Here is a 25,897-nt window from a genome sequence, read left to right as displayed (position 1 = left end):
TGCGTACGAAATATAATTTAAAATGTTTTACAAGAATGAAAACAAACCAAGAAAAATTTTTATTTTATAAATTAATTATTTAAAATTTTTTAATGATAACATAAATAATTTAATAATAATTACAACAATTTTTCCGATATGTCAGAGGTCAAAGTGTCCCAAAACTGCTCTCAAAAACCGGAAGTTACAATGCCGATTGGGCTTTAATATAGAAATATGACTTACCAAGCCAGATATTGTCACAGTATCGTCAGGCCTGACATCAAGAAACACAGTGCCCACATAATATTCTGTTACTGCGACCATTTCATCTTCTGTGCAGTTTATACCATTGGTATTCCGCCACCAATGGTCACTATTCCAACTCTCAATCATCCACACATAACGTGGTCCATACATGCCTAGCTTGTATGCCTTCAAATAAAACACAAAATATGACATGTCTAAGCAAAACACGGCGTTGTTATATTTTTGGACAAAACGACGAACAAGGGTCATATGAAATATGCTCTTATTTTATACAAGGATCAAGGTTTACTCCATGTGAAATCTGTTGTTATGTTTGTCATTGTTTGTGAAAAGCGAACAAGGTTTAGTCTATATGAAATATGTTGTTACGCATTTCATTGTTAGTGCAAACCGTCCAAGGTTTAATGCATGAGAAACCTGTTGTGTTTGTCATTGTTTGTGCAAGCCGATCAAGGTTTACTGCATGAGAAATCTGTTGTTGTGTTTGTCATTGTTTGCGCAAACCGAACAAGGTTTACTGCATGAGAAATCTGTTGTTACATTTGTCATTGTTTGTGCAAACCGAACAAGGTTTACTGCATTAGAATTCTGTTGTTGTTTTTGTCATTGTTTGTGCAAACTGAACAAGGTTTAGTGCATGAGAAATCTGTTGTTGTGTTTGTCATTTTTTGTGCAAACCGAACAAGGTTTACTGCATGAAAAATCTGTTGTTATGTTTGTCATTGTTTGTGCAAACCGAACAAGGTTTAGTCCATATGTTATGTTTGTCATTGTTTGTGGAAAGCGATCAAGGCTTACTGCATGAGAGATCTGTTGTTGTGTTTGTCATTGTTTGTGCAAACCGAACAAGGTTTACTGCATGAGAAATCTGTTGTTATGTTTGTCATTGTTTGTGCAAACCGAACAAGGTTTAGTCCATATGTTATGTTTGTCATTGTTTGTGGAAAGCGATCAAGGTTTACTGCATGAGAAATCTGTTGTTGTGTTTGTCATTGTTTGCGCAAACCGAACAAGGTTTAGTCCATGTGAAATCTGTTGTTATGTTTGTGCACAGCGACGAACAAAGTTTGCTTTAAAGGTCGTGTCCTCGAATTACAACAGCACGCCATATCCTTCTGTCTTGCATGACCATTCCTAAATCCATATCATCCAATCCAGTGTCCAGTTCGAATACATCCAAGTATGTAAGAGTTCTACCAGGTTTTCTGTTTCCATACTTTGGTATCCAAATGATCAGCTTGGCTCATTTTTGTTTCTGTATGCATGCCCAGCAACAGGCCTTGCCGTTTGAGGCGAGCGATCTCGCTCTGATCTCGCTCGCCACCGCTCGCCCAAACTCAATTTCTAGTGAGCGATCTTCCACTCGCCATATATACTAAATATCGCTCGCTTCGAATCACCCCAATTTACATTAACCATAGAACTAAGAAGGGGACACCCTAAGCTTTTTTATCCGTCATATAAAACGCGTGTATTACGCCCAAACTACCTAAGCTAATCGTAGATCCATCCTTTGTGCTCATTTTAGTAGTGAGGCCTACCATTGGTTCTCTACAGTAAAATCCATGATTTTCATTTCCCTCTTGTAAAAAAAATCCAAAAGCTGCTGACTTTTTACTTGTTAGTTAGGTTGAAATAGTCATTTCATTTTATATTTAGGAGAAAACTTGGTGAAAAATTCCATGTTAGCCTACCAATCAATTTTGCACATAGCCAGGATTTTCCTAAATTTACATGGGCGCTCACATTATGACGCAATAACGACATTATGTGGGGCATGTTTGTACTTATTTGGTATCACTGGATAGTAGAGACCCATAGCTATACATTGGTACCACATATAACGGTAAATGACGTTTATAATTGAAAATTAGGGGGTTGCACCCCCCCCTCGTAGCCCGTGTTACCAAATATGGCATAGTAGATCTTTGGTTAAAGTTTCAGCATATACAATGTATTCGATTTGCGATGCGTTGCTTTGCGATGCGGTGCGTTGCCACACTGCATCGTATTGCAAATTGCTGCATTGCGATATCGCAATAAAGTTAATAAATACATTTGAAATGCGACGAGTTGCGTTGAGTTGCGGCAAAAACTAATCGATATATCAGCATCGCAAAGCAACGCATCGCAAATGAGGTGGTAGTATAAACGGACCTTTAGACATCTTCATTTGAAGACTTAATGCATTACCTTGCTAATAATGCACAAATCACTCACTTTGTTGCTGAATCACTCTGTCTGTTAATTTGGTGATATCATTGTCCTGCAAATACTTGTTTAATTAATCGGTGTCTGGTCATTGCCATCATTTCTATTTGCTTATCAGCGTTATATTTGGTAGCGAACTTGAGAAGAGACAACTCTATATATAAATACTTAACAATAATACATTCTTTATTAAGAGTTTTCCAATAAATCTCAAAACGTTGTAGAGTTGGGACAATTTACCTTAAAAACACAAAGACATTCTATTGAGGCCTATAACCCTGTCTACACAGTGATTTTTAACATGTAAAGTGGAAATGCCAGCCATTTTGAATATTTAAAGGTCAAGTGGTGAGACATTGACTGTATTCAGATTGTGTATTTTGCTTGTACATTTTAGGTGAACATGGTGCCATTTGCGTCACATAAAGATGTCAAAACATGTTTTTTACTAAAATTTTAACATGTACAGTGCAAATGGCAGCCATTTTGAATATATTAGTTTGTATATTTTTCTTGTACATTTAAGGCGAAAATGGTGCCATTTGCACCATATAAAGATGTCAAAACGTGTTTTTAAATAATTTTTATCCTGTACAGTGCAAATGGCAGCCATTTTGAATATTTCAAAGTCAAGTTATGAGACATTGGCTGAAATTAATCAGTTTGTTTATTTTGCTTATACATTTAAGGTTGCAAGTGGTGCCAAAATAATGATTTTAACATGTATAGTTCCAATGGCAGCCATTTTGAATATTTCAATGTCAAGTGATAAAACATTGACTAAAATTAATAAGTTTGTGCATTATGTTTATATCTGGATACGTTTTAGTCGAAAATTGAGGCATTTGCTTCACATAAAGATGCCAAAACAAGTTTTCATAATGATTTCTTGTACACTTGGTGATTTGGGGCGCCATCTTGGATTTAAGGAAAAAATCGGGGTGGCCCCTGGGCTTATTGTGTTTGTATTATCACAGGTAACATATGTGCCAAGTTTGATTCTGGTAGGAAATTAATTGCAGTTTTTTCCTGGGATGTACCTGCTATAGCGCTATAGACTAAACTACACGTGACCGTCCTTATAACGAGCTCCAGTTAATAGGGAACAAACCAAAACATCGATGAAGTTTCGTGTCATATAGCTGATCCGCTTCCTCCCTGTCTGTAACGCATCGGCGGCTGAACCTGGGGACAAGGGGGCCAATGGCCCTCCACTTTTTCGACCAAGTGGGCCTCCCCCCCACACACACACCCCCACACACACTTTAATCAAACCCATAATGTGCTGTGTGTAACATGTCTGGTGAACATAAATAATCAAATCTCTATTCTAGACTCTTAACATGCTCAAAGAAAGTGTAAAAATGCTGCACCAAATGGCTTCAATTGGACCTTCATTTTGCAAAATTTTCCAACTCCCATGGGTTAATACACAAGTAGTATGGATAAAGAAATTCGCCATTTCCCTCCTGGTTTGGACACCCAACACTAAAAGCAATAATTTATACAATAATAGTGAAAACTTGTCCACGAATGGCTTCAATTGGGCCTTCATTTAACCCATTTTTTGATTTTTCAAACTAAAATTGTACACAATAATAGTGCCAGAATGGTCCACCAAATGGCTTCAATTGGCCCTTCTGTTTGCAAAAGTTTCTCACTTCTGAGGGAGACACATCCCCAGGCCCCCCCCCCCCCCACCGCTTTCGCCCTTTTTGTTTCTGCTTTGGACACCCGACACTTAATGTTTTCAGTAACAATTTATACAGTTCATAACAGTGAGAACTTGTCCACGAATGGCTTTAATAGCTTCATTTCACCAATTTTCGGCTTTTTCAAACTCAAATTGTACACAATAATATTACCAAAATAGTCCACGAAATGGCTTCAATTGGGCTTTAATTTTGCAAAGTTTCTCACTTCTGAGGGGGGGCACATCCCCCCTCAGACACCCCCTGCGTCGCGTAAGCGCAACGCGGTGGCCGCTTCGTGGTCACCCTGACTGACCCCCTCCCCCCCCCCCCCACTTTCAAAATCGGTCCGCCGCCGCTGCTGTAACGAAACCGGAAGTGGGTATAATAACATTGATGTTTATAAGAACATGTGATAAGCGTGATCGACATTTCTAACTCATCCCTGCATGGTCCTTGCCTATTAACAAAACTTTGTTTCATAGGACTCCGTCCATATTTTGGGTTGTTATTTATCTATAGGACATAATTTAGTATTTTTTGTGGGACATTAGAGCACATGAGACATATCGAATTGCCTTTCTGATATCAAATAATTTTCATTTTTTGAAATTCACGATATAATACAAATTTTATGACAAATTATTAAAATTTTACATTTTTCACATTTTACATAAATAACAGTCCTCGAAATAAATTTTATAAATCTAATGATATATTCTTAAAGTGTATGTAGCTGGGAGGAAAAGCCGACGATCAATTGAAAATTTTGACCTTTCATATTGAAGATATGGATTTTGTTCCCAAAAAGACCTAATTTCTGTTGGTGTTTTGGGAAAAAAATCCATATCTTCAATACGAAAGGTCAAAATTTTCATCCCACCTACATACACTTTAAGACTATTTCATTAAATTTATTTCAAGTACTGTTAAATATCAAAAATATCAATTTGTAATCATTTTCCATAAAATGTGTATTAAATTGCGAATTTCAAAAAATCAAAATTATTTGATATCAGAATGACATTCTTCGTATTCAGAATGCAATTCGATATGTCTGATGTGCTCTAATGTCCCACAATAAATACTGTCCAAACGTTCATACCCCATCCCTTAATAAACTCACCTCACAAAATATCATTTTAATGCCTTCTTCGTAAGCACTAGCAACGATGACACGACCGTCCTTTCGCTGTATAAAATAAGAATTATTTATTGATATGATTAGTATAATTTTATATTCTTAATATATTTAACGATACTTGTCAATATTGTACGATAAGGATCTCATATTTATTCGTTTTTCGTTTATTTGTTTAAACTACGTATGCATACAAGACTTGCAATAAAAAGCACTATAATTGACATTGTAGTCGCTCACATTTGTTAGTATTGTGTCATACAATTGCGGGCAGCAGTATAGACGAATCCAACGAGCCAAGTCATGGTCAGGATTTGGTCGGCCATTATCGGGTCCCCGCATGCACCAAACAGGTGCTGTGAGTGCCCAATTGGGTGGATTAAACCCGCTTAAAATTCGATGTTAGATTCTTTTGTGTTGTAAACTGTCATCATTCTTTTGTCAACGTGTAACACAGGTGATAGAATGCAGTTTAAAATACCCTTCAAGGCCGCATCATTTCACATTTTAGGTGAGACAGCTGGGTCCCCGTCGCGGCTATGGCTGCTATTGAGGTGTATGAATGCGTGAAATTGGATTCGTCTATACGCCGTAGAAGTGACGTAGTTAATCGGATTAACTACCATAGCAATAGATGAATACAATTTTGACTATACCGTCCTGCGCTACAACGTTCACGCGGTACCGATGCATTGAACCATAGAAAGTCAAAGAAAGGCTGATCACTCGCACCTGTAAGATAAGTATCTTTGAAAAGAGCGGTATTGTATTCAATCTGTGTTTGCTGACATACACAGTTGATTAGTTCAATCTGCTTTTAGTGCAGGGCGGTCTATTCAAAAATTGTATTCATCTATTGTTATGGGAGTTAATCCTATTATGACGTCACTTCTACGGCGTATAGGATACTTGACGGTGAATAATAATATTAATATTGATTGACGATCTATTCTGCAGAATGTAGTGACAATTCAAATCGCCTCACTGACATCCCATTATTCGCTGGTCTAGTAAACCGATTAATAATACCATGGAGGTATATAAATAAATGGAGAATGATCTAGCCAAGCATCTTTTGTACTACGTTGGTTATGACCAATTATTGTTGAATAGGCAATTTCAGGGGATATTGATTATGTTAAGCTGATTACATTGTTAAGTCTGTTTCACTGGTCATTTATTTCACTGGGGTGCTAAATGCAGTTACTTATAATGTTTATTGGAAAGTGCTCATGTTTCAGAAAATTTAATATCAAAATGTCATTTTCGCCAAAAAATTGCATTGAAATCAGTCTTTTTGAATAAAATAAACACCCTATCTGTAGGCCTATATCTGTGGTCATAGTGTGACCCCCTACATTTTGGTCATGATTCTTGAAAAATTAAATTAGGCTATGACCCCTATTTTTCTTTCCAAAAGTTATGACCCCCGGTATAGGCCTATTTGGAACCCCCCTCCAAAGAAAATGATGGCCCCTAATTAATTATATTAATAATCATTTAGGCCTAAATACTGATAATTATTTATTATAAAATGAGAAGTTTAATGATGATGAAAAGATTTTAGCTGAATTCGAAGTACTTCCGGTAAATTTTACTCGCTTTAACTCAATTGGCCCAAATTGGCCCAACATAATTTTTTTCACAATCGGAAGGTAAAAACGTTTTGCTTTCATTTGCACTATATTTGAACTCCCTCAGACCCCTTAAAAGCTTAATATATGAACATGAAAACTAAGTATATTTGTCAAGTTACGGCACAACTAGTGTTGAAAACAGTTTCATAACTTGAGAACAGAACATCCAAATTTCATCGGGTTTTCGCACAATCATACATTGAAACTATAAGCTATCAAAACTGGCGACTTTGAACAGCTAATTGACTAGCTGACGTCATTATACAGTCTCTTTTACAAGCCTTCCGGTACGGGTCAATGTAGGGTCAATTCCTATGAGGAAATTTTGGGAGTGACGATCAATGAACCATGGTAGAGTCTCATAACCATCGTGGAGATCAATAGCTTGGCTGAAGTGGCTAGTCATTCAAGTTTGGTGACTCATTGAATAGAGGTAATCGGATAATCTCCACTTAAGAGATTAGAATTCTGGCGATCATTCTCCATTTATTTATATACCTCCATGATAATACTGAGGTCATGGGTTCCAATCCCAATGATGCCTCTTTTGCAAAATACATTTTCGCTTCTTTTCTTAAGTAAGCTGTTATGGTGGCGCTAAAGGAGTAAATAAATTGTGTCATACCCATATGTGTTATACAAAATATAAGAGCACGACTAGGTTTATAGAATGATACCAATTTTACGTCAAATGGACCAAGCCGTCTTTTTTGCGTACAGTACAGAGTTCCGGAGGATTCACATTATCATAACAAAATAGCTATTTAAAGAATCAAAGACGTTGTGGAGTAAAAATTGTACTGTAATAAAAGACTGCTGTTACTTTAACAATGAAAAACTATTTGTTGATCCATCAAAAACAAACCTTTTATATCAACGTTAACGTTAGCATACCTAACATCAAAAAAGGTTCAAAAACCCTTCCACGCGCTCTTTTTTTAGTAAAGATCGTTTTTACTAGGAACTACCTAACCATTGTTGATGCTATTTCAGATACATAATCCAAACACTCCAGAGAAAGAATATATTGTTGGCACTGATAACAAAATCTGTTAGCAGCTAAAAATAATATGATCAATGGAACACAGAGAAGAATTTGTATTGTTGGTTGTGGTCTGGGCTGTGTTTATGGAGGCACTGCTAGTTTGTGAATGCAATATGTTGTATTCCTTCTAGTACTTCTTTCTTTCTTTCCTGTGAAGGGAGGGGAAGGTTGCAATTTGTACAATAATTCGTAATTTTGATATAGACTTTATCAGTGCAGACAAAGGCGTACTAGTATGTATACGTATTCAATACGTACCGACGTCATGATTTTCCCACAATTCATTACAACATTATAAAGAAATACATAGGATTTTAGAATCATCGTCTGGACAGTTTATATTAACAGGTGCGAGGCTTACATTTTCAGACAATGAAGCTGGAGTGCTAAAGAACATGTATGTGTCAAATTTGAAATATTTATCGTTGAAAGCATGGGGTGTTACGTAATCAATACAAATACCGCCATATCTTTATTCAGACAAATGATATAATAAAATCCACACATACAATTTGTTCCTCAGCACTCCAGCTTCATTGTCTGAAAATGTAAGCCTCGCACCTGTTAAGATAAACTGTCCGGATGATTCTAAAATCGTATGTATTTCTTTATAAATTTACAATGAATTGTGGGAAAATCATGACGTCAGTACGTACAAACAAACTCATAAAGGACATCATACGTAGGAGCACGTATACTTATGCTTTATTACCAATTGTTAGACTACAAATATAAAATCTTGATTTCATCTTGCACTTGTCAGTAATAACACTATCCAATACAAAAATTATATAACTTCATATATTGTAAATGCTAGTTGCATATCAAAGACTGATAGAGACGGTCAACTTGATATTACATTTTAGTCATTGATCTTAAAGGAAAACTTGTCCATAAAAAGTATCCGTAACCTTTAAACAAAAGCAATATCTTAGAGACACTAAGCCTAAATTACATACTTTTGTCCAATTCTCATCGCTTTGAAAGAATTCTCATTATAAGTTTCTATTATATAGTTTTAAAGACCTTCACATCCATGCATATAATGAAGCTCCTGTATAGATTATGATACCTGTAAGGCTGTAAGTGCATCACTCTTTCAAAAAATAACAAGCACGATGTTAATAATCAAATTAAGGATTTCCAACATCGATTAAGCACCTATTATATAGGAAGCCTGTGTGAAGCGCTCCACAGACTCCGAGTATTGTACGTACAATATTGTATGCAACATATCTACGTTATTTAATCTATTGCCATTCTATTTCAGTAATGTTTAAGTTCTAACGAATGTTTGATGACGAAAAATCGATAATATGTTACATGTAATATCTAGTAGAAATATATTATCGATTTTATGTCATCAAACATTCGTTAGAACTTAAACATTACTGGAAATAGAATGGCAATAGATTAAACAACGTAGATATGTTGCATACAATATTGTACGTACAATAAAAAGTCTGAATACCCCTTTATACTCACTGTAAGTACTTCTTACTCCTATACGTATGTTATTTACATTGAAAACGTAATTATGGTAATGCTTTTGTGACTTTTAAGGTTAGCAACTATTATAAACTGTTGCGATTTGGTAGTTCGCAGCATCTTGCGAATGGTAGTGAGTTTGTCAAAAATTGCATTGATAATTTCATAGCGAGTGTGTAGAAGAATTCTCATATCCGATATGCTTTTGTAGGTCCTGTGGTTCTTGTGTTGTGTTGTAAAGAGAGCTGAAACAACAACACTTTACTAAAACGTACATAACTCATTAACAACAATAAATCAAGCAAGTTTTCAAAGTATATGATTTGTAGAATGAATTTTGCAAAACATCAAAGTAATAATTTATTGATTTAGATAATAAAATCGATTTTTTTTTTTTTTTTTTAATTTTTATTGCTTCGACCAACAATACGTTGTGTACCCTTAAGAACGTATGTTGCATTTCCAAAAGTCTGAATACTATGATAATTTTGAAGCAATTGCTAAGGTGTTCTTTATTAACACTAATCTAATAAATACTACTGGTCCTTGATTTGGTTTACTGTAAATCTGTCAATATTCGATTCCTCGTGAGACTCGGTGGTAAAGTCTTGCCAAGCAGCATGAGCAGAGAGAATAATGGTCTTTCATGAACGTTGCAATGTCCACGTAATGTTTGAATGTATTTCTTATTTTCATTATGCGGTAATGAACATTAATAATGATTTGCAACATTTCTGTTTGCATAGAGAGTACACTTTATTTGCTTTCAAAATGAATTCGTTTCGGTTTTTTTATCATTTGGTAAATTTTAACTGATTTGATTAATTTTCACGATATTTTTAATTCTTTTATCAGAAATTGTTAACGTTTTTCTTGTAGTATAATTTGATATCAATCGTAATATCGATGTTTGTGTTTCCGGACGCAACGCATAGGGTTGTTGTAATTGTACTATTAGTTTTTGATTTAATTATAAATTTATATTTGAACTGCAGGATGAATAATATACAGCAATATATATAATAATGTACGTGCTACAGAGAGTCTCTGAAAAGACTGTTCCGTCAGAAAATTTATTTTTAAATTTTTTATTTTCTTACCACAACGAAATAGAACGGAATATACCACATATTTTTATGAATTTTCAAAATCCTTCCATTCTGGAAATGCAACATAATTTCAAAATCACACCTCAATTTTATCCTTAAAAAGTGTCATAAATAATGTCTGCTGAACCATTTAAATGCCAAATATCACTACATAACGAGTACTTGATTCTTTAGGTACAGATCATTCTGTCATTGATTGCTGTATTGAACCCATTGACAGTGTTTAAAATTAACTTTCATCGTAAAAGTCATAATTTTCAAGAAAAGCAGACGAATTTCAAATTATTATACATGGTATAAATTATTCACTATTGTTTGGTTCACATAATAAACAATTATGATATTATAATATATGATATTTGCGAAATTATAAATTTTTTGTGGTGCTGCTTTTATGCCTAATTTGTATATTGCAATGATGGGTCAACAATTTCCAACTTTCGTCGGCAAAAATATTTCCGTCGGTAAATTTACAAGTTTTTCCGAAAACCTGGCTACGCCGTTGATTACACGCGCATGCACACTAAAACAGCAATTAACATTTTATGTCTACAAATCACGCGGAATCCTCGTAGAACTGTTTTCAACGTTATGTTTATCACTCTCGCGTGAAAATCCAATAGTAGCTAGAACAGCGATGATGACCGTTGAGGTCAAAAATTTGACTGGCAAGAGCAACCGCTGGCGGCGCATGGTATTGTGAATCGCAAGAAATGTACTACTAGTATACCGTATATAAACATCTCAAAAAAGTAACTAACCCCCGTTAAATAATGGCCATTACTCCAAAATTGTATTACAAATCTGTAATATGCGTTGGAAGCAGAATTTATTTCTGCACATTTTGACACCTCACTTGTCGCAATTGACTAAATATTGACGTCATATCAAACATTTTAATCAATGTAACCCAAGATTGAAAGTTGCAGTAAATTCTATTGATTTATATTCAGTGTAATGGAAGGAAGTCTGTGTAATTATAGATTATTTTTTTGATAATCTATGGTGTAATGATAATCTGGGTGTTTTTATATTGTTGTAAGTGTAACTTTCAAATCTGGACCTCACTACATTAAACTGACCGGTGTTTTATTGTTTTCTGGGCTATCGTATCAAATGAGGTGTCAAAATGCGCAGAAATAAATTCTGCTTCCATCGCATTTTACAGATTTGTAATGCAATAGCCCATTTTTGAATAATGGCCATTATTTAAGGGGGTAGTTACTTTTTTTGAGATGTTTATTTAATATAATAATTTGCAACATTATCAATATTACACATCCGAAATCAATGTGTGAGAGAAGTAATTCATTGGTAGAGCACCAGCACAGTCACCTTCGGAGCCTTATTTCACCCTTATATACACTGCAAATTGGCCAGAACACATGGAACGCGTTCATTAATGTAACGGTTTTTTAACACATGACACGTGTTCAACTTATTTAGAGAACACTGGTGTTAATGTAGAGAACACAGGTGTTATTACCTAAGAACACTAGTGTAACGTGTTCTAATCCTTTAAACACTGGTGTTCAAAATTACTATAATATGAACACCTCGGACATATTAAAGAAATGTAACGGTTTTTTAACACATGACACGTGTTCAAACATTGATTTTCAGAATGCTGGTGTTCAACCTTTATTCATACATTTTCAAAATCTCATTACTCGACAATAAACAAATGCATGGTAGTATAAACAAGATAATGGCGGTGTTCAGAAGAATTCCGATGAAATCCGAGAGTTTTCACCTAAGGCAAGCCCAATGCTCGAACCCTCGCAGATCGTATCTCCCGGCTGACAGCGCAACGCCTATAACCGCTCGGCCATCTCGCCCTCTTGTGTCTCTCCGATGCTTGTTCATCGCTGTCAACAGATATACGGACTCCCAAAGTTGCCCTGAATTTCATTCTTCCCTAAATCCTTCGAATTTACTCTCACTATCATCCCATTTGTCTTGAAAAAGACAGTTTGGAATAGCGTTTCCACGTTGCATCGCCATTGTTGTTGTAGTCACTTATATCCCTCCTTCAAAGGAGCACCGTGTATTTCTCGCTGACACGTCGCAGCTCTCCAACGCCTCAATCTGCTCATCCACATCGGTATCATTACCTCATGCGTTCCATTTTTGAACACCAGTATTCAATATAATCATTCAAAACAATTGTGACACTTCTGATCAATAATGTGTGTTCTACATTATACTAAAAGAACACTAATGTGCTGGGCTTATCAAATTTTCAAAAACACTAGTGTTCTAAAGAGACAATTATGAACACCTCGGACGCGTCTGAGAAGCGTCATATGTTCGGGAAAATTTGCAGTGTAGATGAGCACTCCATTATCTTTGAAGGTGTCTTGGAAAGTATTTCTTGAACTGCATATCTTCTTGTCTTGGGTAGGCATCAAACATTTCTCTGAGGTCTCTGGACTTAGGACGAGACTCTGGTGGGTTAAACCGGTTTTAAGGGATCCCAACCGTCTCGCTTCCCTCAGAGATAGATTTAATTAAATCATCATCAGAGATTGGGCACTCCGTCCTACTTTCAGGCTAGGAACAGCTGGTATGAGTGGCGTAAACCAGCGTGCCAAGTCAATGCCCCATATTACCCAGCAGACCCTTGGGCTAGAGTCAGCTGAGCAGAGTTTGCACTGCTGGAACTGGGATGTGCAATGTCATTAAGGACAATGACTGGTCACAGGAACCTAGTCTTACTATCAGTTGGAGGGGTAGTTCATTGGTAGATCACCAGCGCGGTCATCTTCGGAGGCTAATACCCTTCTTAAAACCCAAAAATCAGGTCTAAAGAACAGTGTTGTAGTCGAGTCCTCGTCATCCGAGTCCGAGTCCGAGTCCTTGGTGTCCGAGTCCAAGTCCGAGTCCCTGCCAATTTCGGATGTCCGAGTCCGAGTCCGAGTCCGAGTCCTCAATGTTCGAGTCCGAGTCCGAGTCCTTATGTATCAAATTCAAGGCCCGTGGTTTTCACCAATACTTTATCAACATATAGCATATATAATTTTGGTTATATATTATTTTCTTATAAATACGTAATTTGCTAGTCCCACCTATGCCTAGTATTGTTTTGGAGCTATGTAATATTTATGTGGAGCCCGGGGAGGGGTGAAATTGCAAAAAATGCTTATCCTTTCTCGGCCTGCCAAAATCGCTTGCACCCCCCACCCGGCCTACCAAAAATCGCTTGCACCTCCTTTGCACATGCCATTTTTTGGGGATCCCAATTTACGAACTTTAAATGGTTTAGATAATTATGTTGCGAGCGCAGCGAGCAGGGAAATTTTCTAAGCCTTTTTAGAGCGTGTTATTTGAAAGGTGCCCCATATGTGCAAAAAATTGCTTGTTCCCCCCTCTCGGCTTGCCAAATATTGCTTCCATCCTCCCTTTTGATCGGTCAAAAAATTTTACCCCAATTTTACCTCCCCCCATGCTCATAATTTTTGCTCAGCCCCTTAGGTAGCATACCTTGGAAACAGAGTATAATCACACACTTACAGTAACTTAGCTTGTGTTTTAGAGAGGCAAAAGATGCAATAATACAATCAAAATATGACGTCACTACCAAACCCCAGGTGCCAAACGAAGAGGTGTTGGATCTGGCTGTAGGCCTATGCAGTATTATTCCGGGGGTGGGGGGTCACTCACATGTAAAGGTGGTACGGGTATGTGCGACCATCGGGGGTCCCTTTATCAGGCTCTGGCAGTTCCTTAACACATTTAGATCATGCTCCAGTTCATTGAGCCTAACACTCTGAAAATTGTAGTTCTTTAGCTCAAATTTGGAAACATTTTGAATTTTTTAGCTCCTTAAAGCCTATAATTTGGCCCAATTTTAGTTCACAGACCTCCACAAAAATGTTGAAATTTCAGTTCATCAAGCCCCTATTGTCCCCAAATCAGTTCTTACAGTTCGGCGCCGCACACCCCTACCAAAATTTAACTTGAGTGCCCCAGAGTATTATTATTATGTACATTCTAGACTTGCGTCTGACAAAGCAGTCATGTCAAAACAAACAAATATGATTGAAATCCATTTCACCAATTAAAGATATAACTGAAAGCAATCTTGCTTTTTGGTTGTACTTTTATTTACAAACTGAATTTATTTGCATGTAAAATTACTTAAGTTAATCACGTGATGTGATCACTGATCAAGCATAAGAAGTTTACAATGAACAAAAATTAAAGACCTAAAAATACCCTATTTTGCCGGACTCGAGGAGGACTCGAAGCCGAGTCCCCGAGTCCTTGGGGTCCGAGTCCGAGTCCAAGTCCTTAGCTTCCGAGTCCAAGTCCGAGTCCGAGTCCTTGAAAAAGGACTCGAGTCCGAGTCCGAGTCCCGAGTCCTCCAACACTGCTAAAGAATCCATGTATAGATTTTCGAATACAACTGTCGTCTTTTGATTTATGTGTTAAAATACCTTGATATTTTCCAGTTGGTGTGTCGGTTTCGTGCCTGCAGGAAAACTCTCCGATGTCAACAGTTCCATTCCACTTTCTTCTAAATCACTTATGAAAAAGTCAATGGCCTGCAATTGAAAGTATAAGAAGATAAATATTGGCAAATGGCAATTTTTTTTTGATGATCATCATCAAAATCGGTCATCAAATTCATTATCATGATAGCAGCAATGTTTTGACACTAGTAATGAGGAATATTTTTCCTAAAAATTCCGGTAAATTTTAAACGTTTAGTAATGTAAGGTACGTTTTGGGAGCTGGTGGACTCATGTTGTATGTGTACTCTCCCACCACCAGCTCCAAGCAACAAAATTTCTGGAGAAAAATAATGGCGGAAGATTTTCTTCCATGTTCTTGCACTTTATCGTCAGTATGCTTCGACTACAGGGTGTCCCAGAAAAAAATACCGGGCGAATAAATTTTGACGTAAATCGAGAAATAGACATCAGAATCCAACAATCTAAAAATCAACATGTAGCCCATCTTATTCTCCATCTCATACGCTAATTTTACTGGAATCGGTTGACTGATTGCGAAGAAATGAGCGATTACATAACGCATGCGTCAATTCACTTCATTCCAAGTTTGAGTCATTCAACACAATGCGCACTAGTGGCTAACTGTTATCGGGCTTCATATTTTGTTCGGTGAAATCCTTTTCATTCTTTTTAAACAATCTGTTTCTTGCAAAACATTTAATTAGGTTTTGTTCAAATTTGAGAACCTTCACGATATTGAAAATGAAAGCTTGCATGTAAGATGATGCTCGGTACTTGTAAAATATCTTTTTACGTTAATGTTGATATAAGTGTTGCATAAAGAATTATTGCATAAAGAATTCCAAGATATTGTAATGCAAAGTTTAAATCATTTAAAACTTCAACATTAATGTTGCATGGTATCAAAATCACGTAAAGCTGTAAGCACTTGATCATTGTCATTCTTGGCTCAAATGTTCTTTGGAAAGTTAAAATATAACATATTTGCACAACCTAAATAATTAAAGTTGAAAAGCTTCCAATTGCAGAAATCAGTTTTCTCGGACAAACTGTTATTCAACTTCAGTGAAAGCATGAATAACATAACCCCGTCGGATTATAAAATAGATAATGTGGGCTAAATTTAATGAGATACACAAACTTTAGGAAACGGTGAGCGAGTATGAAAAAGGCGCCTGTTAATCAAACTTGGAATGAACTGCATTGATGCGCGCATTATGTAATCGTTAATTTCTTCGCAACCAGTCAACCGAATCAAATAAAATGTTCGTATGTGATGCACAATAAAATAGGCTATGTGCTACATTTCATATTTTTTGATTCTGATGTCTATTTCTCGACTTACATTCATTTTTATTCACTCGGTAATTTTTTTATGGGACACCCTGTATATTTATAAATACGTTTTTATAAATACGCACGTGACCCATGGGCACGCCATACCAAAACCTGCAAGTTTGACCAAATCTTCATGCATTGACCACTATACATACAAGGATATGAATTCTTTAGATAAATATCATCAAATCTAAGTATTAATTGAATAGCAAAATTATTACACATGAGGCGATTGCGAATTTGTAATATGTTACCGAAAACAACATTTTGAAAGTATTTGACGACAGAAAAAAATATTCAACGACGGAAACAATATAATCACAAAGTTGAACAAATTAGACAATAATGCTGCAGAGTAGTCTCATGTTGTTCCGCCTTTGCATTCAAATGTATAGTCACAATAAGAGCTTGGTCAGAATTAAAAGTAATATCGCAAAAGTACTGCCTTTTTAGTCAATTTACTGAGAGACAGGTATATGTTTGAATCAGTCTGCTCTTTAAATCAAATCAACGTACACTATCCACAAGTAAATACATAGCGGGTAATTTATACTTTTTTTTTTATTTTATGTTATTGCAGACACCTTTCACAAAAATATTATTTGGAGTTTGAGCAACTATATTACTGATTCAGGCGGCTGTACAAACATGTATTATTGTAAGAGCAATCTATTGCAATGTTTTATGGGGGTGTCTGCCTTTTGTCTCTTTTAAAAAATCAGGCTGAGGCTTATATGCTTGGAAATGGAATAGATGTTATCCACGTTACTCATGTGTGACTTCTAACAAAAGGCGCTGGTTCCCGAAGTATTCCTCATTCAAACCAATTCAATTCACGACCTCGGAGTTACTTGCATGACTTAGGCGGGCTATTTTGAAACAGACATGGTTGCACATGCAGGTACTTCTTTTGAAAATCCTAAACAAGGTATTGCAGTCGCTGATAGGATATGCAGCTTATAGAACACGGATAACCTCTATTCTACGGTATGTCTCAGATAGTACAGTAGCTGCATTCTTCATGCCCCAATATTCAAATCAGGTAACCCTAACCCTAACGCTTATTTGTGTATTGGAGAATGATGAAGAAACACCTACATCTTTAATTAACCTATTCCAAATTGAATTATTCCAGTTGAAATCCATACACCTCCTATGGAAGACATTACCTTCGTCATTTCCCACACAGGGGTGTGAATTTTAAACGGGGGTTACCTGAATGGGTGACTGCATTTGAAATCTACACTCAATGTCTTCCATAGGGGGTGTATGGATTTCAACTGGAATAGACCATTGACGATTAAGGATTTCTTTATATACCAAATTATATTTGATCAGTTTTTCAGAAATAGAGGAAAAAGAGCAATGAGGGTTCTGGGGTGTTTTTTGTGGGTTTTTTTGTTGTTTTTTAGGGGGATACCCTGTGGCACTTATTGCAGATATGTGCAATCATCTTAGGCCTAGTTTGTCTCAAAACCCTTCTCAAGTTAAAAACCTAATGCGGAATGCTTTTTGGTTTTTTTTTTTGGTTTTTTAGGTTTTTAAATTTTTACTTTATTTTTTTTTATATGTGGGACGAGCTTTTTGACAAGAATAAATCACCTTTTCATCTCTTAAGGAGGTTTCATTGTAATCAAGATCAAAAGTTTTATTGAGATTTACTATTTAAGCTATTTTGACCTCCTGGTGATATCAGACGTGAGATTTTTGTGTGGTGGATTTGAAACAAATAAATAAAACAGCAGAAAAAAATTGAATAACGTGCAAAAAGCGGGAAATATTTGACGTACTATTGAATTAAGATGGCCTTTGCAATATTCCAATAATCTTTTCCAAAATACAATCTATGGACAAAGAAGTGCACTGAACTGGTATTGACTGTGATGATTGGCATATAGTATCTTCAACGATGCAACTGTTATTATCGATTCTCTGAATAAAAACAACAACACTTTTAAATTCAATATTGTGATATCAAAACTTCTTAGTTCAGCTTGTTTTGTATACATGGTATATAAATCATATCACGGCTTTCGGGCTTTTTATATTGAAGAAGTTATTGTATTAGAGTCACGTGGTAGCCGTGACCAGCAAGTTAAAAAAACGACTGATAAAGAAGAACAGATGCTCACGTGAGACTATATTTACACGAAATAGTGAAACACTTGGTTTTTATTGTTCTATGATATTATTCGCTGGTTACAATTAGAGTCACCCGGTAGCCGTGACCAACAAGTTCAAAAACAAAAACACCAACTTACTGATAAACAGATGCTCCCTTATTACTATTATTTCCACGAAACAGTAAAACACGGTAGCCGTGACCAGCAAGTTTTTAAAAATGACTGATAAACAGGTGCTCCCGCGAGACTATATTTACACAAAACAGTAAAACACTTTGAGTTCTATTGTTCTATGATATTTTTCGCTGGGTACAAAATATATCTAAAGCCATGCTAAATCTTATTCACTGTGTCAAGTGTAATTTTTTAACAACTCATTAATTCAACATTAGGAAATGAATTTGGAGAAAACCTTCTGTTAATAAAATACTATGCTGAGCCACCAGCCTGGGTGGTTCACGCTCCAGTAATTTCAGATGATTGAGCTCAGTAATACATCAAAGAATGTCTTCCAATTCATGAAAACAAATAGATAATCAGCTTATCGGATTAAAAGCTTAGAGGGAAGGTCTTGCTGCTCAGCGAGTGTGTGTAGTTATCAGAAGGTTTTCTCCAAATTCATTCTCTAATGAAAAAGTGACACCAATCCTACAGTCAATCATTGTTTGATAATAAACAAACATTCTTGCTTCATTTCACACGGTATTTCATAGCCAAAGTTATTGGAAAATAATACTGATATCCATAATTTTCACATTCACATTACTTTTGCAGATTCACTTTCAAATATATACGCTAGCATTTTCTTGGATACGCTATATACAGGGTGTCCCAAAAAAAAGAGGCCCCTCATTGCGCCCTCTTTTTCTCCTATTTCTGAAAAGTTGATTAGATATATTTTGGTATGTACAGAAACCAAAATATATCGTTAGCTTTAATAAACCAAAACAATTATTTCAATCGGCTCACAACTTTTGAAGATATGCCCTTCTTAATAAAAGTACCCTTTTTTCACTCTGTCCACGGATAGCAAACAGAGTAGTTGGGATGGCTCATGCTGTGGAGTGGCCTGCACGATCACCAGACCTCACACCACTTTTTTTCCTTTGTGGCAAAATCTAAGATCTTCGTAGACATATTACTGAGTGCATTCGCAAGTATCCGGCGCAAAAGGATGGTACGCAACGCAATTGATGCAATGAGGACCGGGTCTGAAACCTGTATTCGCCAAGGAGGCAACCAGGTAGAGGGCAGAGCAGCACAGTAAACTCAGTTCAGAAGAACCAAAGACAAACCAAACAGTCTTATAGGGCTACCTTTTATCCTAAAAAGAAAAATGACTTATGTTGTAAATAAAAAAAGAAATCAAGAAACAACAAAGTAATAAAGTAAGAAACATAATAAAACAAACAGGCATAAATAACCAAGAAAAAATAAGTAATTGCAAGTAAACATCCATTTTACCCACAAATTAATGACACTATTAACGAAATCCATTGCCCATAAACCCACCGGTAAAGCCCATTCCATAAATAAAGTTATTTTATAAAGTTATCATTGAGGAATGTTTGATATTCATGCATGGTATGTGTACTCCTTTTCAATCTTTGAAGTAGCCAAACCTTCTCCGTGGACAGAGTGAAAAACTGGTACATTTCTTTAAAAGAGCGTATCTTCAAAAGTTGTGAACCGATTGATAAAATTGTTATGGTTTATTAAAGCTAACGACTCAAGGTTTTTTTACATACCATAATATATTTGATTAAGTTTTCAGAAATAGGAGAAAAGGAGGACACAATGAGGGGCCTCTTTTTTGGGACACCCTGTACTACATAATACTACATACAGATTCTTAGCCCCATTTGCCAAAAAAAAAAAATCAAGTTTTCCCCAATTCTTTTATTATTTCCGAACCACAGCATATATTCATAATTACTAAATACTCTATTTTTCCCAGCTGATTTATTGCAGTGGCAGCGGTTATAGCGATGGACTTCTAATCCATGTCTGAAATTTTTCGCTCCGGATCAAATGCGCGCGCCACTTGATTTTTTAAAAAATGTTTTAGTAACCAATTTATTGTCTTAAATCAAGGATAACAAAATGTTAAACATACATTGCTATTGTGATATTATTTCTTTATCAAAGAAACATGTTTGATTTTCGTTCACATTTACTTTGACCATCATGCTTTTATATACCTTAGGTCCTCTCTTACTAAAAAAAATAACATTTACAATTTGCGATCAGATTGTATGACAGTAAATCATGAAATAATATCATTCCTCTTTGCAACAAAATATATATAGTATTCCCAATCTATGGGGTTAACATTCCAATACAGCTATTCCTAATCATACTATTACACTGTTCCAATTGTGCCAAACATGGTTCAGCATTATATATACTAATATTCCTAATCATAGTATTATAGTTAATACATTTTTTCCTGTGGCACTGTTCCAGTTGTGCCAAACATGGTTTCAACATTATATATATTATACTAATATTACTATTCATAGTATTATAGTTAATACATATTTTCCTGTGGCACTGTTCCAGTTGTGCCGAACATGGTTTCAATATGTTATATACTAATATTCCTAATCATAGTATTATAGCTAATACATATTTTCCTGTGGCACTGTTCCAGTTGTGCCGAACATGGTTTCAACATCATATATACTACTATTCCTAATCATAGTATTATAGTTAATACATATTTTCCTGTGGCACCGTTCCAGTTGTGCCAAACATGGTTTCAACATGTTATATACTCATAATCCTAATCATAGTATTATAATAGTTAATACATATTTTCTTGTGGCACTGTTCCAGTTGTGCCAAACATGGTTTCAACATGTTATATCCTAATATTCCTAATCATAGTATTATAGTTAATACATATTTTCCTGTGGCACTGTTCCAGTTGTGCCGAACATGGTTTCAACATGTTATATACTAATATTCCTAATCATAGTATTATAGTTAATATATATTTTCCTGTGGTACTGTTCCAGTTGTGCCGAGCATTGTTTCAACATTATATACACTAATATTCCTATTCCTTGTATTATAGTTAATACATATTTTCCTGTGGCACTGTTCCAGTTGTGCCAAACATGGTTTCAACATGCTATATACTAATATTCCTAATCGTAGTATTATAGTTAATACATATTTTCCTGTGGCACTGTTCCAGTTGTACCAAACATGGTTTCAACATGCTATAGCCTAATATTCCTAATCATAGTAATAGTTAATACATATTTTCCTGTGGCACTGACCCAGTTGTGCCAAACATGGTTTCAACATTATATAATTATACTAATATTCCTAATCATAGTAATATATAGTATTATAGTTAATACATATTTTCCTGTGGCACTGTTCCAGTTGTGCCAAACATGGTTTCAACATTATATAATATTCCTAATCATAGTAATATATAGTATTATAGTTAATACATATTTTCCTGTGGCACTGTTCCAGTTGTGCCGAACATGGTTTCATCATGTTATATACTCATATTCCTAATCATAGTATTATAGTTAATACATATTTTCCTGTGACACTGTTCCAGTTGTGCCGAGCATTGTTTCAACGTTATAATATACTAATATTCCTACCATAGTAATATAGTTAGTATTTTCCTGTGGCACTGTTCCAGTTGTACCAAACATGGTTTCAACATTATATATACTAATATTCCTAATCATAGTATTATAGTTAATACATATTTTCCTGTGACACTGTTCCAGTTGTGCCGAACATTGTTTCAACGTTATATATACTAATATTCCTAACCATAGTAATATAGTTAGTATTTTCCTGTGGCACTGTTCCAGTTGTACCAAACATGGTTTCAACATTATATATACTAATATTCCTAATCATAGTATTATAGTTAATACATATTTTCCTGTGGCACTGTTCCAGTTGTGGGGTGTCAAAATCGGACAAATCAAATAAAAAAGCCAACAGGGTTAGTGTTTGTGTTAAGGTAAGAATGCTGAGTTATATAGTACTTACACTTGCAAAGTATTCATTACTTTCGATGATCACAGCCACCCTGTTCCATCCATATTCTTGCAGGAATCTAATCCGTGGTTGATTCATAGCGGATTGGGCAGGACACGTACGAAAGAAATACTTGAATCGATCTCGAACAGACAGGACGTCTGAGGCAGAACTGAAAGACATCTGATAGATGAGAGGAGAGGAGAGGAGAGGTAAATTAATGAATTGATCTCGATATAAAAGACGTGAAAATGAGAAGCGTAAAAGAGTAGAATTAATTAATCGATCTCGGACTGACAAGATGTCTGAGATAGAACTGAAGACATCTGATCAATGAGAAGTTAATGAAATAGATCTGGAATTAAAAGTCTACTGACGAATGAAAAGTATAAAGAGGCAAACGGATGAATCAATTTCCAACTGCGAGGCTGTCTGAGGGACAACTGAAAATGTTCTTACAGGGACTCGTTAAATAAATCATGGGCAATCTCGTAGTATATCACCCGTGATAACATTGTTGTAAGTTGTCACTTGCCAGTCGGGCCGGTAACTTTCAACATTTACCGTCCCGACTGGACATTTGAGCCCAACATTGTGGTTTAGGAACGTTTGAACGTTATTCAAGGATATGAAAGAACGCTCACTAAAATTATTATATAGCGACGAACCTGACTAAGAGAGTAATATCATATTGATATTTGTTTACCGTTTATGCTTTTATCTGAAAATGACCTTTTTTCTTCCTGTTTATTCAGCAAATCGGACAATAACAATTTAGAGTCTTTTTGTTTAGCCTTCATTGATTTTGTTCCCGGATTTTGTTTCTCACTTCCAGGATTTATGATAATGTGCGCTTTGAATCACAAATATTTGTCAAATCAGAGTGGATTTTATATGAACGTTATATGTTTGAGAAAATCTATAGGGTGATTTTCACCTTTTGTCATTCATTTTTTGCTATTTCTGTACACATTGCTTTCATCCATACAAGCTGTAACATGCTACACTACAAGATTCCTATAATTGGGGCCGTCGGCACAGGTGCACCGTCGCTAAGGTACTTGGCTGGTACTGTGCAGTACCAGGGGAGTATCACTGTAGTTTCAGTACAGTACCACTGCTGGTGGGTCCTGTGCAGTAGCAGCAATGGTCACTGTAGGTACTCTGTGTGTACCAGTCAGGTACCTTGTCGACGGTGTACCTGTACAGGTGGCCACAATACGACATAGTGCAGTTTTGTCCACGGCAAATTCACCGTGACCTTTTCAGCCATAAACCCGCTTATTGAAGATTAAACCGATATATGCAGTACTAAACCATTATATAGTAATCTATTGTCCAATGCAAATTTATTACCACCTGATAATATTAATCCAATGAGCGACCGAATTGTCCGCTACGGACGACTAATCCAATCGATAATGACGCTATTGACATGTACGAGCGGAGCTCCACTGACCGAGTTTTGGGGTATTTTTCACTGAAAGGCAGCTGTTTGCTGTCATTTACTCATCAAGGCGGACCACCGTTATTATAAGGACTATGCCAATTATTTAAAGATTGACATGTAGAGAATAAGCCATACTTGATTGACAGAAAGTACTAAATTTGTACCTATGACGGTTTTATGACACCAATCTTCCAAATATGACCAAGCCATGGCTGCCCGGTGAAGCAAAATATGCATTGGAATAACACGGCGAGTTTGGATAAATGGTAGGATTTCTTTTTAATAAAAATGTATGTTCCCCCGTTATTAAAGCTTGTGCCGGGTTGAAGATTCAGACATTTGGAAAAGAATAAGTAATTGAAACATAGAGCAGGCACTAAAATCAAAGCTTTTATACTTGTTGATATATGATGCTAACTAGTTCATCCCCTATAGCTACAACACAGCGCTACCAGTAGGGTTCAATTGCCTATTGTGAGTGCCCCTGTGTTGTGTGCATACATGTAGTTAACAATAACTGCATGATGAATCTTGTAGATTCTAGATATTCCATCTTATTAATTACTGCATTCAGATTTATATCAATCATCACCTACTAATTCTTCTCTTTCATACTGAACACCTTACTTTATAGTTTCTTCATTTGTCACATTGGTGCACTCATAGAAATGACTTGTTCGCCTTGTTGGCGCAATTCAAAAGGAGTTACAAGTTTGGACAACTCAAAAATAGTGTAAAATTGGCCAAAAAAAAATTCATTTTAGTTATCCGAACTTAAAAAATGCTGAAAAAGCTCAAAATGTTCCGTCAACTAATCAACTTTGTTGGCATTACTTAAAAAGTTGATGTAAGTCGTTGCGTCAACTTTTTAAGTAATGCCAACTTCTGAATTCAAATTCAGGGATCTTAGAAAAATAAACAAGGTTCAAAGAACCAATTAGTTGAGTTATTGTAACTCAACATGTAAGTTGATGTAACTCGTTCATATTAAGTTACTGGTACTTATTGTTTTGAGTTATTCCAATTTGGTACTTTGTTACTTAATTCACGTAATTGGATCATTTTCTGCACAATTAGCAGTATTCAAATATTTATTTTTGTAATCAGTGCAAAATTTTGTATACTATAGAAAATTATGCTAACCTAGGCTAGTGTCATTTTCTGAGTTGTAACAACTCAATAAAGTAAGTGCAAATGAGTGCGACCAACATAATGATATCGACTCAGCGTTACTCAAAATTGTACGTGTTGGCATTACTCGGAAAGTTGACGCAACGACTTACATCAACTTACTGAGTAATGCCAACGAACAATTTCTATGAGTGTGACAATCCAGGTGACAATTAGCAATCGTTTCTTATTATTAAGGTTTGATGCTGCGACCACCACTCTCTTCTGGCCTTGGAATGATAAAATTTGCTATGACGTTTCTCTTCTTTCAGCTTCATTTTGATTAAAAACCGGTATAACCTCGTCACTCCTATCACTATGAACCACAATGGCCTCATCCCAATGGCATAGTTGAATAACCTCAATTAAACAATCATAGTGCAAAATTTGACCTCAAGGTGCAGAGTATGAGTTTTTGTACCCAAATTTTCAAAGGTCATTCAATGAATGTACAAATGTATTGGGGTTAAATAACTGTGCCCTGATAGATGGGCATGTTGTGGATCCTAGTGTGTGTAACATTGTTAAAAGGTCATTGCAGTTTATTCCTTATAGTCTGGCTGCAAACTGTTGTTTTATTGGATTAGATGGTTTTGCCAGTTAAAATGTTTTTCTTCGCTGATTATTATTCTATAGGTGGTACAAAATGAGATTATGGGGTGTGTAGAATCGTCACCCCTGGGCAATTCGAGATTTCCAAGGTCAAAGTTTATACAGGGGTCAAAATTTGCGCAGTTTTGAATTTTG

General features: G+C 35.8%; 1 protein-coding gene across 1 annotated transcript in view; it reads right to left on the bottom strand.

Moving 5' to 3' along the window:
• The window catches only part of LOC140145069 (gamma-aminobutyric acid type B receptor subunit 1-like), a gene marked incomplete at its 5' end in the record, with an annotated part of 50,765 nt that overhangs the window by 13,686 nt on the left and 11,182 nt on the right, over nucleotides 1–25,897 (bottom strand). Inside the window, 4 exons of the mRNA XM_072166855.1 lie at nucleotides 226–414; nucleotides 5,278–5,343; nucleotides 15,011–15,118; nucleotides 22,543–22,713. Coding sequence (XP_072022956.1) covers nucleotides 226–414; nucleotides 5,278–5,343; nucleotides 15,011–15,118; nucleotides 22,543–22,713 — 534 coding nt within the window. The remainder of the gene's footprint in view (nucleotides 1–225; nucleotides 415–5,277; nucleotides 5,344–15,010; nucleotides 15,119–22,542; nucleotides 22,714–25,897) is intronic.

The sequence above is a fragment of the Amphiura filiformis genome, unplaced genomic scaffold (assembly GCF_039555335.1).
Source record: "Amphiura filiformis unplaced genomic scaffold, Afil_fr2py scaffold_126, whole genome shotgun sequence".
Lineage (NCBI taxonomy): Eukaryota > Metazoa > Echinodermata > Ophiuroidea > Amphilepidida > Amphiuridae > Amphiura > Amphiura filiformis.
Note: the sequence above shows the minus strand (reverse complement) of the source record. Positions and strands in the feature narration are given on the sequence as shown.